Genomic DNA, 12,397 nt, shown 5'->3' with positions numbered 1-12,397 from the left:
ATAACAGATCAGCCTGCGGATCCTAAGCATTTCTGCAGCCATGAAAACCCCCCAGGTGAAGCAGCAGGTTAAGCAGCGGGTCTGAGAACTTTTCTGTGCCATTTCCTGCTGCAGAGCCACTTGAAGATATGAAAATCATCTCTCTGAACTACACAAACAGCACAGCCCCACAGCAGCCCGAAAACTCCCGGTTTAAAAATAATTCTGCCTCCCCATGCACTTTTAAGAAAGCGAAGTACTTTTGGCCGTTCTATATCTGGAGCACGAGGTATGGAAGAGCAACTCCACTAATGGGTATCTGGCAGGCTGTGGTCCCAAATGGACTCAAACCACTCTGCCAACCTGATTATCTTGTATCTACCCCAGCGTTTAGAACAGTGCCTGGCACATTGTAAGGGCTTAACAAATACCATTTAAAAAAAAAAAGCCTAACTGGTTAATCGTCGGCTTTTCAGTGTTTGAATTACCCACTCCTTTTGCTCCTCCTTCTCTGCTCCGCTTCTAGGCATTTTTCTTCTGCTGGTATCCCATACCTGGAGAGGAATTGTCAAGATTCAAATTCGTGAATTTCAGATTTTGATTTGTAAGGTTGGCACCATCACTTTTTGGACACTTTTCTGGACCACTTAGTGCCCCAAGAAAAATCCCTTAGATTTGCCTACCGGTTGTGTTTCAAGTCTTGTCTGGTTGCAGTGCCACCCACTGTGCAATGAAACAGATTTTTGCTTGGGCTTCTGGTGTGCGCAATGAACTGGAAAAGACATCTCTGGATCTTACTATGGCACTCTGAGAGTCATGGTCAACAGTGACTTACACTTGGGTGAGGACTCCAAGGATTCTGCTATCGATGAGGTCTCAGAGATGTTCCCTCTAGACTGTAAGCTCTTTGTCGGCAGGGAATATGCCTGTTATACTGTTAGATTATACTCTCCCAAGTGCTTAGCACAGTATTCTGGACACAGTTAGCACTTAATAAATATTCTGAATTGAGTCTGTTACATGACCACAGCCTATATCCATTAGCCCCGCCAGCATTTCTCGCGTGCCTGCCACTGGGCATGGGGAACCGAGCGAGGGAGTGTGGATGGTTCGGGACAGGTCATCCCCACTACCGCAAGAGCAACTCATGTTTCTGTCCTGCTGGTGGTAGGATATCCTTTTTCCTTCTTAACCATTGATGTTATAAGCAATGCTTACCCTAAAGGTCAAGGGCCCGGAGAAGGTACACTGTCGTGTCTTCAGGGAGATATAAAGAGCAAGAGATTCTCTCTCAGCGACTCTCATGCTCATGATGGCAGTCTCATTGCAAATCGCAGAATAACTTGTATAATACTGTAAGCTCCTTGAGGGCAGGGATCATGTCTACCAACTCTAATGTATTATAGTCAGTACAGTGCTTGGCACACAGTATGTACTTAATAAATACCATTGATTGCGGCAGGTGTGCTCTTTTAGGCTGCCTTGCAAATGGTGTCATGTCATTTGCAGGGTAAGGAAGTTCACTCCAGGAGTATTCCCCATTACCTTGAATAATTGAAAGATGGTTGTATCTAGTAAACCTCAGTCGGAAGCTGCAAGAGGATGGGGTTCAGATGGCTTGAGTTTTCAAATCTACTTAATATTGAATCTCGGCCTTCGAGTGCATTTAGGCAATAGAATGAAAGGAGAGGCCTAAATACATACAAAATGCAGCTCCTCCACATCCAGCCACAGAAATGTGAAATGCCAGTGGATGGTCGGGAAGCAAATGCCAAAACCCAGGAAATTATACATACAAACTCTAATCTCTGCTCGAAATTTATGGCGTTAATTTGAGGGGGCAGGGACCATGAAAATAGAGCAGCTGATATAGAGAAAGGTCAAAAGGTTCTGTAAACTGTTCATTATAATAAGTACTTACTCTACCCAGTGATCCCATGGAATGGGCTAGTTGGAACTCAAGTATTGAATTTCAGATAGAGATTGTCCCCAGCAGAGGGGAACCCCTAGAAGCCTTATTTTGTTTTTGCGCCACTACTTCCTTCCCTACTCTGCCCCTCCCCTCCCCTTAGGACATTTTTCTTCCTGGTAATAGAATCATTCAGTTCTTTGTTAGTCAATAGGAGCTCAGAGAGAAGTGCAGTTGTAAACAGAACAGCTCTGACTGTAATGATGCTTTTTTCCTAACTGTGGCATTAACACCCTTGAGGATGGCAGGGGTTTGGGGTTTTTTTTTCTTATGTAAACTCTACTGATTTTTATCAAGGATTCACTTGTGTTTTAAAACTTCTGATTTATGACTTTTAAAAAAAAAAAAGGTGAAGGCATAATGGTCTAATTCCATTGTATTGTACTCTCCCATGCGCTTAGTACAGTGCCCTGCACATAGCAAGCATTCAATAAATGCCATTGGTTATGGTGGAGGTACAAAGCCTGCCCTCCATTCACTGATTGCAGGCAGTGCAACTTTTAATGGTAGGCTAAGTAATTGGAAAACCTTGATCCAAAACAAATTTAAGGTTGCTAGTAAGGCTGGTCAGCAGCTGGAACCGAACTTCCTCAATTCAGCCCGTCTGTCTCTGGTTCCTGTTCAGGACATTGGTGAACTTTGTTCCTGTTCCAAGTCATGAACCTCTGTGTGTTCATCACCTTTGTTTGCTTCGGCAGATCTCACCAATATATTCTGAGTCGTTCCTTGGACGATCCGTGATCCCGGTGCGAGATGCTTGTGAATTTTGTTCCCCTTTGGGAGCCACAGACCTCTGTGTTTGTTAATCACCTTTGTTTGTTTTGGCAGATCTCACCAATATATTTGAGTCGTTCCTGCCTCAGTTGCTGGCCTATCCTAACCCTATAGATCCTCTAAATGGCGATGCTGCAGCAATGTATCTCCACCGACCAGAAGAATACAAACAGAAAATTAAAGGTACACAAGAAAATGTATTAAGCCAGAAGCAGATCCCGTTGGTGTTTTCGTCTCTGCTCACCTCCTGTCAGAGAGGCAGTGAAGCACCGAACTGAGAGCCCATGTTTAAGTGCTGATTCCACTTCCCCTCTAGTCCAGTGTTTACTTAAGTACCAAAGACCTAGGTTCCTCCCAGTAGCTGCCACTTAATTTAAAAAAAAAAAAAAAACTGGGTGGCCCCATAAAGGAGTCTTTCTGAAAAATACAATCTCAGGAGTTTCAAATAGGTGAAATTTTGACAGGAAAGTGCATTAGAGCCTTAACTTGGGTGACATTTAAGAACAGTGTAACTCAACTTCCACTTTTGCAACCCGCAGATAGATCAGTAGGTAGAATGGGTCTCTATTTTGCCTGCCCTCAAAAGTACCTCCCAGCTTTGACAAGGATGGATTTTAACCCTACCCAGAAGTAAGCATGCTAAGGGCAGAAGAATCCCTCCGGTTTTGGGTCTGCCCCCTGGAGTTGCGGGACCTTTGCGTGGGGTTGGGGTCAGTTCGTTGAGGTGAGAATACTGGAAGACACTGCTTCCCCAATGTGGTCGCTCTTAGTGCGGAAAGTGCAAGTGTCAGGTCTTAAAAAGGAAATTCTGGAGCCCTTGAAGGGTTCAAGAATCTGTCTTCTAGCCCTTCCTTGATCTTTCCACGTTGTTCCTTCTTTCTCATTTCCACCTGCCTTTATAGGGTAGGTTCTTCAATCAACCAGTTGGTATTTATTGAGTACTTCTTGCCTGCGGACCGGACTGACCCCTGTACTGGGTTCACACCTCACAGCATTGCTTTCCATTCCTTCCTGCCTGAGGGTATTAATTCCGCCTCTTCCCTGTTCTTTCTTTCCTTTGTGGTCTCCTTTCTCTCTTCATTTTCTCCTTTCTCTCTGGCCTTTAACTGCCAGTCTGGTTTCTTCCTTCAGTAGTCTTCTTCCACGCCAACTCTCTTTCTTTCTACCAAATCTGCTTTTAGTTTTGAACATCAAATAGTGATTGCTGTCTGATTTCATCCCTAGCGTTTTCATTCTTTGCCTCTTCTAGTTTTTCTAATTGCCTACCTGGACTTTCCTCACTTTGACTGTTGTTGGGTTTTTTGGGGTTCGTATGTTTTTTCTTCAGCTCATTTCAGGATTTTCACATATGAATGTCCTTGACTTCAAAAAGCTCCATCTCCTTTGGCCACCAGATGAATTCCGCTGGCCACAGCTTGCTTCTTTCCTCACCCTGCCTCTTTGCTCAACCCCAAAATCAGACCAGTGGGGCCTTGGACTTAAGTTCTCATTAGGATCCACTTCCATTTCATGCTAAACCAGGCTAAAACTCTTTCTACTCCCTGCTGGTTTAGCTACTCGTCCCACCTCGAGAGGTCGTTCTTTGGACCAGCAAGGAAGAGAGAATAATGGTTTCTGCATGAGGATTTACTGATTCTAAAAATTAGCTGTCATGTCTTATAAAGCCAGAAGTTGTGCAGCTCCTCAGCCCCTATTTAAGGGTTGCTTTCACCACCTCAAAATTACTAATTTAAAAGGGCAGAGTTTCTCATCTGCCCAAAGGATTCCCTAATTTTTAAAATGGGCAACACCTTGAAATTCACCGGCAGTAAGTATGAAGATCAGTCAGTCAATCGTTTGTATTTATTGAGTGCTCACTGTGTGCACAGCATTGTACCAATTGCTTGGGAAAGTACAATATAACAGAATTGGTAGACATGTTCCCTGCCCACAATGAGCCTACAGTCTAGAGATGGGGAAGAGTCCAGATCCCTGAATTATTCACCTTAAGTAGGAGCTTCGGGAGCTGACTGGAGGGTTCTCCCTTCCTGGAGGTTTGAAAGAAGCAGAGAATTGACCTAGCCACTGGAATGATTGAAATACAATATCTGTCCTCAGTGACTGAAGTTCTGTTCTGTCACTCGGAGGTTGCGGGGGCGGTGAAGAAAGAGAGAGAGAATGTGTGCGTGTGCCCACATGCTTCCTCCTTTGAAACAGCCGAGCCCTGCAGAGTCCATAGCAGGAAGAGCTCAGCCTAAGAATCAGCAGGCTCTTCTCCTGTCTGTATTCTTTTATTCATGAAGAGCCACCAGAAAGGACTGGGGATGACGATTCTGACGGTCGGAATCCCTTCACGTTGGGTGAAGGCTATTTATTGGAAAACATCATACTCTAAGGGTTCACAAGAACTTTTTTTTGATGGTTTATTCAGCAGCTCTTGTAATTTTCCACCCAACGGATTTTAACAAGCAGGCTGCAGCAGCCCAGGTTCTCAGGTGAATAATGCATATTCAAAGCTGTAAGGCGCCACTCGTATGTCTGCGTAAGAGCTGTCTTGGGCTGCCGTAGAAAGACCCTTTTAGCTGGTTGGCCCAAAGACCTGACAGGCAGAATCTGTGATGTTCAGTGACACTTCAGTGTCTATTCTCGTAGCGAGCCTGTGAGACTTCAGCTGGGGATCCAAGAACTTTCCTGACCACATAAACCCCAAATGACCACAGCCAAGTAACCATGCCTGGCCGTGAGCTCATTGAGGTAAACAGTTGTCTCAAAATAAATGCCCACACCCTGGGAGAGGGAGGGGCGTGGGGCCTACATGGCACCCAGCTTGTCCCCTCCGGTCTTGTCTCCACTCCCAGAGGCATGCCCCGTGGTTAGCTCTGGATTGAGAGAGGAAAACGTAGACCAATTAATGCCTCAGTACCAGCGAGCTCGTGACTTTGTGCGCCTGATGTCAATAGGATGAGTGGCACCCTATTGGAGAAGACAGCTGAGGAAGCCAGGAGCTCCACAGAGCCCTGGAAGGGGTTGGAGTTACTTGTCTTCTGGTCCCTGACTTAGCATAATCAGCAGCGGAATAGAAAATGGAATGGAGTGAGGGGGATTTTTGGTTTTGCTTTGGTTGGTTTTTTTTTTTAGTGATATTTGTTAAACCATGCACTAGGGTAGATACATGATCATCAGGTTGGACACAGTCCCTGTCCCACATGGGGCTCACAGTCATAATCCTCATTTTACAGCTGAGGGCATAGAGAAGTTTAAGTAACTGGCCCAAGGTCACACAGCAGATAAGTGTCAGAGCCTGAATTTAAACCCAGTTCCACTAACTCCCAGGCCCGTGCCCTTTCCTCTGGGCCACGCTGCTTCTCCTAAAGACGTTGTCATGGAGGGGGAGGTAAAATAGCCGTCCAAGGAGCACAGATGGAGAAAACCTCCCTTCCTGCTTCCCTCTGATGAAGTGTCGGGCTTCGAGGAGTGAAAACGGTGGAAGCCAAGTTCTCCTAATGAAAAGTGTGAGATACTTCAAATGGGAGACTTAGAAGAGACTTGATGTGTAAACATCAAGCCATTCTTCCTTCTTCCCTCCCCTCGCTCCCTCCGAGACTAGGGGCAATGGGATTTGCCGTGTTAAACCCTCATAGGGTGAACAAGCCAGCAGTCTGCCTTCTGCCACTGCGTGTTTGGGAGCCTATCTTCAGTTCCACGGTGACAAAGTTCACTAAAATGAATGGAGCCTCTTTTGGCCCTTCTTCTTTCCCAGAACTCCCCCTCTCACCCTTTTATTTCCATCCCTGGGGCCACCACATATTTCAGAGGTTCGGTTCTGAGAATCCACACTGTGGCCAAACAATTTCCAACAGATGAAGCCAAAACCCCAGCATCGTGCCAACAGCATGTCCCCCTCTCCACTTGGTCCTTCAACTTTGGCATCCATTGTCTTTTTGCCATCCTTTCCCCCTCCCTCCCTCCTGTTGCTGTCATCCTTTCTTCCTACCTTCTCTGGCTTTCCCCTCTTCCTCCATCACCTTTGGGTTTCACACAGAGCTCAGGCTTCCCTGAGTGTCTTTCATCTGCGAGTCGTCTGGGTCCAATTTGTGTGCAAAGCCTTGGGAGAGTCACTGTTGAAGGGCCCAGAGCCCCAAGGAATACTGCATTATGATGTGTCAAGCTTGCTCATCCCCAGAAATGAGGAACCCTAGTGCCTAAGCCTCACCTAATCTTTCCCTTGGTGATCCTGTAGATTCGAAGCTCATTAGAGGCAGGGGACGTTTCTAGTACTGTACTCTCCCAAGCACATAGACAGCGCTCTACACACAGTAAGAGCTCAATAAATACTATTGTTGGCTCGATTAGGGTACTGGGGATTGTTTCAAAGACCCTTCAGAAGTAATATTTCCCCACTGCCCTGCCTTTTAATTTTCTCCCTTTTTCTACCTACCGCCCAGAGTTGTGGGAAGGGCAAAAATGAGAGAGTGCTTTGAAAATGAAAGTGTTCTATAAAACTAAAGGTAGTGTTATGATTAACTGTACAGCTTTTGTGTCCCTCAGCTGTGTGCGTGAACACACCTACTGACCGCCCTGTCTCTCCCTCTCTGTCTCTCATCCCACTCTGCAGAATATATTCAGAAATATGCAACAGAAGAAGCCCTGAAAGAACAGGAAGAGGGCACCGGTGACAGCTCGTCGGAGAGTTCGATGTCTGACTTTTCGGAAGACGAGGCGCAGGATATGGAGTTGTAGTAGAAAAAGCCACCTGCTTTTCAGAAAGACTATTATTTCCTAACCATGAGAAGCAGACTATAATATTCATATTTAAACAAAAGCAATTTTTTTTATTACTAAACAAGGTTTTTATGAATAATAGCATTGATATATATATATTATATATCACCCTTTAGATTTTGATTTCTTGGTCATTTCTCAACCAGAGGTGCATAGCATATACCCCCACATTCCATTCGGGTAGCAGTACGCAGCCCGAATGCATGCGTTCATAAGACCATCTTGGCCAAGCCAACCTGTGTGCTACTGAACCGGCCGCCAGACAGCAGCTCTGATAGGTAGACCAGAGTATAAAAAAAGAAAAAAAAAGAAAAAGAAAAAAAAAGATGCCGCTTCCTTTATTGGTGGTTCCAAAGAGAAACAAACAAACCGACCCTTGGATGCTACGTCGGAGCAGTGCTTTCTCAAAGTGAAAAGAAATCGGGGCAAAGGGGAGGGGGAGACTGTTGTAAGAGCACTTAGAGCAAAGAGTATAATTCGAAGTGCTGACTCCTTCCCGTTAATCTGGTGACCCCGTGCTATACGGAGCACCTGTAACCGTGCAGGGAGCTATTTTGGAGCATCGAAGCTTAAAACTAACCAAATTTAATTTCTTTTTTCTTTTTTTTTTTTTTACACTTGGATTTTAAGTACATTTTTTATATGTGGATTCCTGCCCTTCAAGCTACCGGGCCCTGTAACTGCGGGTGTATTTGCTTTTGGGACCTTTGAAAGCCTTTTTCTGGACTCGACTCATTTTCCCAGTCTGGATTATGAGCTCTGACAACCCCCCCACCCCCCTTTTCTTTGTTGGGAGAGAGGAAGGGAGATGACGCGGATAGTGCTTTAGTTGACTCAGAGCACATTGCAAGGTCGAACTCCACTTCTTTGCCAGTTCGAGACTGCTACCCTTGACCGAGAGCCGTAAGCTTGCTTGCCGGTGCTTGAACCGTGGTTAGGCACACGTTGCAGATTGAATCTTTCTCTACCAGAGAGGGTCTCATCGTCAAAGGAGAGGCGTTATGCCGAGCGCGCTAGCTTCATCCAGGAGGACTGGTCCATGGGCCATGAATACTTCAGCACTCTCATTTCTTTGTTTCGGATTTTTTTTCCTTCTGCCATCTCTGGCAGCCGTTTTATTGCCATCTGCTCGTGGGAGGGGGAGTAGATATTACAGACCCAACACACACACACACACACACAATTTAAAAAGAAAATTAACTAGGGAGGATAAAGATATTTGGTCACTTCAGTGAGGGAAGAGGAGGAGACCAGAGGACTATTCCGAAGCGGGGAGGTGGGAGGGGACTGCCAATCTTCTAACACAGTAGAACAAGTTTTGAAGGTGAATTTCTTCCCCTTCCCCGCCCCCCTTGATATCGAGGGAATCAGACCCTCTCAGATGCCTACCAGTCAGACTCGGATTCAGCTAACCACGTCTGGAGGCAGCGTGCCGAGACCCTTCCAGGCCCAAATGTTGCCTATTGTAGATTTTGGGGGTTCATGAGGGTTTTAGATAGCCAGATATATTTTTATCCTGATGTTGGTTGCAACCAGTAGGACATCGTTGGGATTAACCAACTCCGAGACACTTTACCATTTTTTTTCCAATGCCCCGCTTTACTCATTCAATGGGCTTTCTTTTCTTTAATTTTTCCAAAATGCACATTTAGCTTAGAAGTACTCTATGCCACAAGGTTTGAGTCAATGAGGTTGGAAGATATCCTATCTTTTTTTTAATTCAAAAAGCACAATCAGTCTCTTTTCCTTTGAAAAATCTCTATAAAATTCAATTTGCTTTAGCATGATTATTTTCCTAAATACAGAGACATACAAAGAATTTACTTATTTTATGTTAATTACGGGCATGAAGCAAAAGGTTTTCTTTCTTTTTTTTTTTTAATAAAAAAGTGCAGTTATGTAGGGCTGTGGTTAGTTACCGTGCTGAAGTTATCTATCTAGCATTTGTGGCTTGTTGGAAGGGTAGTGTTAACTATTTAACATGTAATGGTGTACTTTAACTCTTATCTAGCACGTTGTATTCTCATTACTTTAGGGGAGGGGAGGGTATCTGGCTAGCACTGTCTAACTTGCTTACCTGCAGAATTAGCAGTTTGCTTGTGCTATAACCTTTACTGTAGGTGCTATATTAGGGGTAGGCTTAAAGTGCTGGGTGGTGATTTCAGTTAAAACAATAAAAAATTGTATTTTTTCAATATTGTATAAACAATAGTGTTCTAATTACCTTCTTTATTTTTTCCAGGTAACCTTTATGTTTTTAATCTTTTGTCCCAAACCAGGTTTCTGGTCCTTAACCAGGTTTACTGGGCATCAAACAATTGCTCACTTCTTTCTCCCTCCCTAAAAAAGCCTTTGATTCCCCGTTAAAAAAAAAAAAACAACAACTCTTCCCTCCATTCTAAAGATCCAGCTTCAAAGGGATTTGCCCATCCGCTCTTAAGCAAGGTGCATCTGGAGAAAACAAGCAGACCTGAGTGCTGTGTGTATGTGTGGGTGTGTGGGTGTGTGGTGTGTGTGAGAGGAAAAAAACTTAGGTTTTGCTATTAGCTTCCAAAGCCTTTTGCTATTGCTTTGCAGCTCATAGTGTCCACTCTGCTTGCACAACCTGACCTCCTGTAGCTTCCCTTGGGGTTGGTCTTTGCCCCTTTTCTGACGCTCAGTGGAAGGGGCAGAGGGAAACTAGACCAGCAGGAAATTGAGAATTCTAGAGGAATCCAAATACCGCCAAAAAGTCATTAGTGAGTGGCTATTCCCATTCTAAAAAGGCCCACTGTCACTGCCTAGTACCTTGTCCTTCCCCCTCACCACCACGCTCACCGGGGCAGCCCCGGGCCCCTCACCACGCTGGAATCACCTTGCCTGAAAAGTATCACTGGCAAGCAAGTCCAAACTGCTGTGGGCTAGTTGTAGTTTTGAGGCTTTTTTTCCCCCCTTCTTCCATTCAGTCAGTATGTGAATCCTCAGAAGTGTTCTCTTGAGATTTTGCAGCGGTCCAATATTTTCTGCCCCTCTTCAGAAGACTGAACGAAAAGTTCTGGCCAAGCACCTACAAGCAAGATACTCTCCATCCAACAAACAGCATTTGATCCGCTGTCTCTTTGCTCTTCATGGATTCCCCCGACACCGAAGTCTTGTTAGAGCGCGGTAGCCGACTTGGACTGGGGGAGTGGGAAGGGGAACTGGCTCTTATGTCAAGAGTTCATCACCCTTGTCCCTGAGTTTACCTCGCAAGTTTTTACCAGTGAGATAATTATCCGAAGTTGCCATATCTCCACAGTACCTAACATTCTTCTTTCCACTTCAAAGAAGCTGTAGAAATTGCCAACCGGGTTGATCTAAACTCTGTGAAGTGCTTCACCTCTCAAAGAAGTTTACATCTCAAAAGACTCCCTGAAAGCTCCCAAATGTATTCTCTTGGGCCCTGGTGTCTGGTTTTTTTCAGGCCTCCCATTGTCCCAACGAAAAAATCATGAAAGAGGAGACACTCTGCTGGGCCCAGCAGGTGAGATTTCCAGCCCCGTCGGAGGGTGGAACAACTGGGCATGGAATTTGATTGAAATTGTGTGTGAAACTAAAGCCTCATCAGTTGTCCCAGGGAAACCAAAAGCCAGGCGGAGAGAAAAGTCACCTACCATTTCGGCCTGCAAGCCCTGGCCCACCCTTACTTCCCTCCTCCAGCCAAGATGGACAGACTCAGGAGTTCACTGATAGTCCACCATCATGGGTAACTCACCCAGGAGTCTAGCTGGGAATGGGGGCTGTGTGTGGGAGGTGGGGATGAGGGGGTTGTGAGATGCAGGGGGATGGGAGGCCAAGGAGTTGCTCGTGTGACTGTTCCACTTTCCCCGTCGTGCTCTCCGGCTTTGGGAAGACTTAAGGCCGGTCAGGGTTCCTAGCCTCCGTTGGACCCTTCTGAACTGAGCTGGCACATTGGCAGGGCTGTGGGCAATGGGGGAAATGGCCACTGTTTACTGACTGTATTGGTACATAATTGTGTGATACTTGAAGAGATGAAAGGGGCTGTAATGCCCTTCATTGGAGTCTAAGCTTATTATTGTTTTTCCTTTTTTCTTTAACTTTCCCTCTAGCCCTTTTTCTTGCATTGTGATAATGTAGTGGGCACATCTGTCAACAGGACAAATGCCTCTTCTCTAAGATTATAACCTCTCAAATAGTTGTGTATAATGAAAGAACTGTAAACTTTTTTAAATAAAATATGTATATACCTTGACTTCTGGCTGGACCTTGATCAGTCAGCCCAGCTCCCATCCGCAAGGGGAGTTTTGCCTCCAGGTTCCTGATGTCGCAACAGCAGCCCTGAGCTTGAAATATCTTGCCCAGGATCTCAGAACAGTAGGCATCCACTGCAAAGAGAGGGAGAAGCCAGAGAGGCAAGAGAAGGAAGGATTCTGGGAGGGTATAAGGAAAAAGTGTCCCAATGTGAGTCCAGTAGACAAAATCTGCCACCTTTGGATCAGCTAACTCACAATTTCCAGTGCTGCAGTCTGGATGTCCCCACTCTGGGGTAATAACCTTTATGGGAGTAAATACAGAGCTGCTCATTTAGAAGCTCTCCTGAAAAAACCCAGACCCACTCTTTTGCCACCTAAGTAGAAACAACCACTGTGGAAAGTCTCGGCTTTTCCCATCCTGACATCCGCTGGGTTGTCTAATCCAGCAACCTAACTCTTCAATCTGCAAGCGCAAGTATAATAATATTAATCATAAATCGTGTTTTTGGTAGATACAAGATAAATAGATCGGGCACAGTTCCTGTCCCATGTGGGGCTCAGAGATTGAGGGAGGGAGAGCAGATATTTTATTCCCATTTTACAGATGAGGGAACTGAGGCACAGCGGAGTTTTTTGCCCAAGGTCACCAGCAGGGAAGGGGTGGAATTGTGATTTAAAGCCA

At 45.3% G+C, this 12,397-nt stretch overlaps 1 protein-coding gene across 2 annotated transcripts in view; it reads left to right on the top strand.

The window, feature by feature from the left end:
* UBE2H (ubiquitin conjugating enzyme E2 H) overlaps positions 1-11,714 on the top strand; it is a 103,698-nt gene extending 91,984 nt beyond the window's left edge. For both annotated transcript variants that reach the window (XM_029074221.2, XM_029074222.2), the window contains 2 exons: positions 2,777-2,905; positions 7,317-11,714. In XM_029074221.2, the coding sequence (XP_028930054.1) occupies positions 2,777-2,905; positions 7,317-7,441 (254 nt within the window). In that variant the 3' untranslated portion in view covers positions 7,442-11,714. The remainder of the gene's footprint in view (positions 1-2,776; positions 2,906-7,316) is intronic.
* Positions 11,715-12,397: the final 683 nt, after the last annotated feature.

This window comes from Ornithorhynchus anatinus, chromosome 10 (genome assembly GCF_004115215.2).
Source record: "Ornithorhynchus anatinus isolate Pmale09 chromosome 10, mOrnAna1.pri.v4, whole genome shotgun sequence".
Taxonomy (NCBI): domain Eukaryota; kingdom Metazoa; phylum Chordata; class Mammalia; order Monotremata; family Ornithorhynchidae; genus Ornithorhynchus; species Ornithorhynchus anatinus.
The sequence above is the reverse complement of the archived record's forward strand: the minus strand, read 5'-3'. Positions and strand labels throughout refer to the sequence as shown.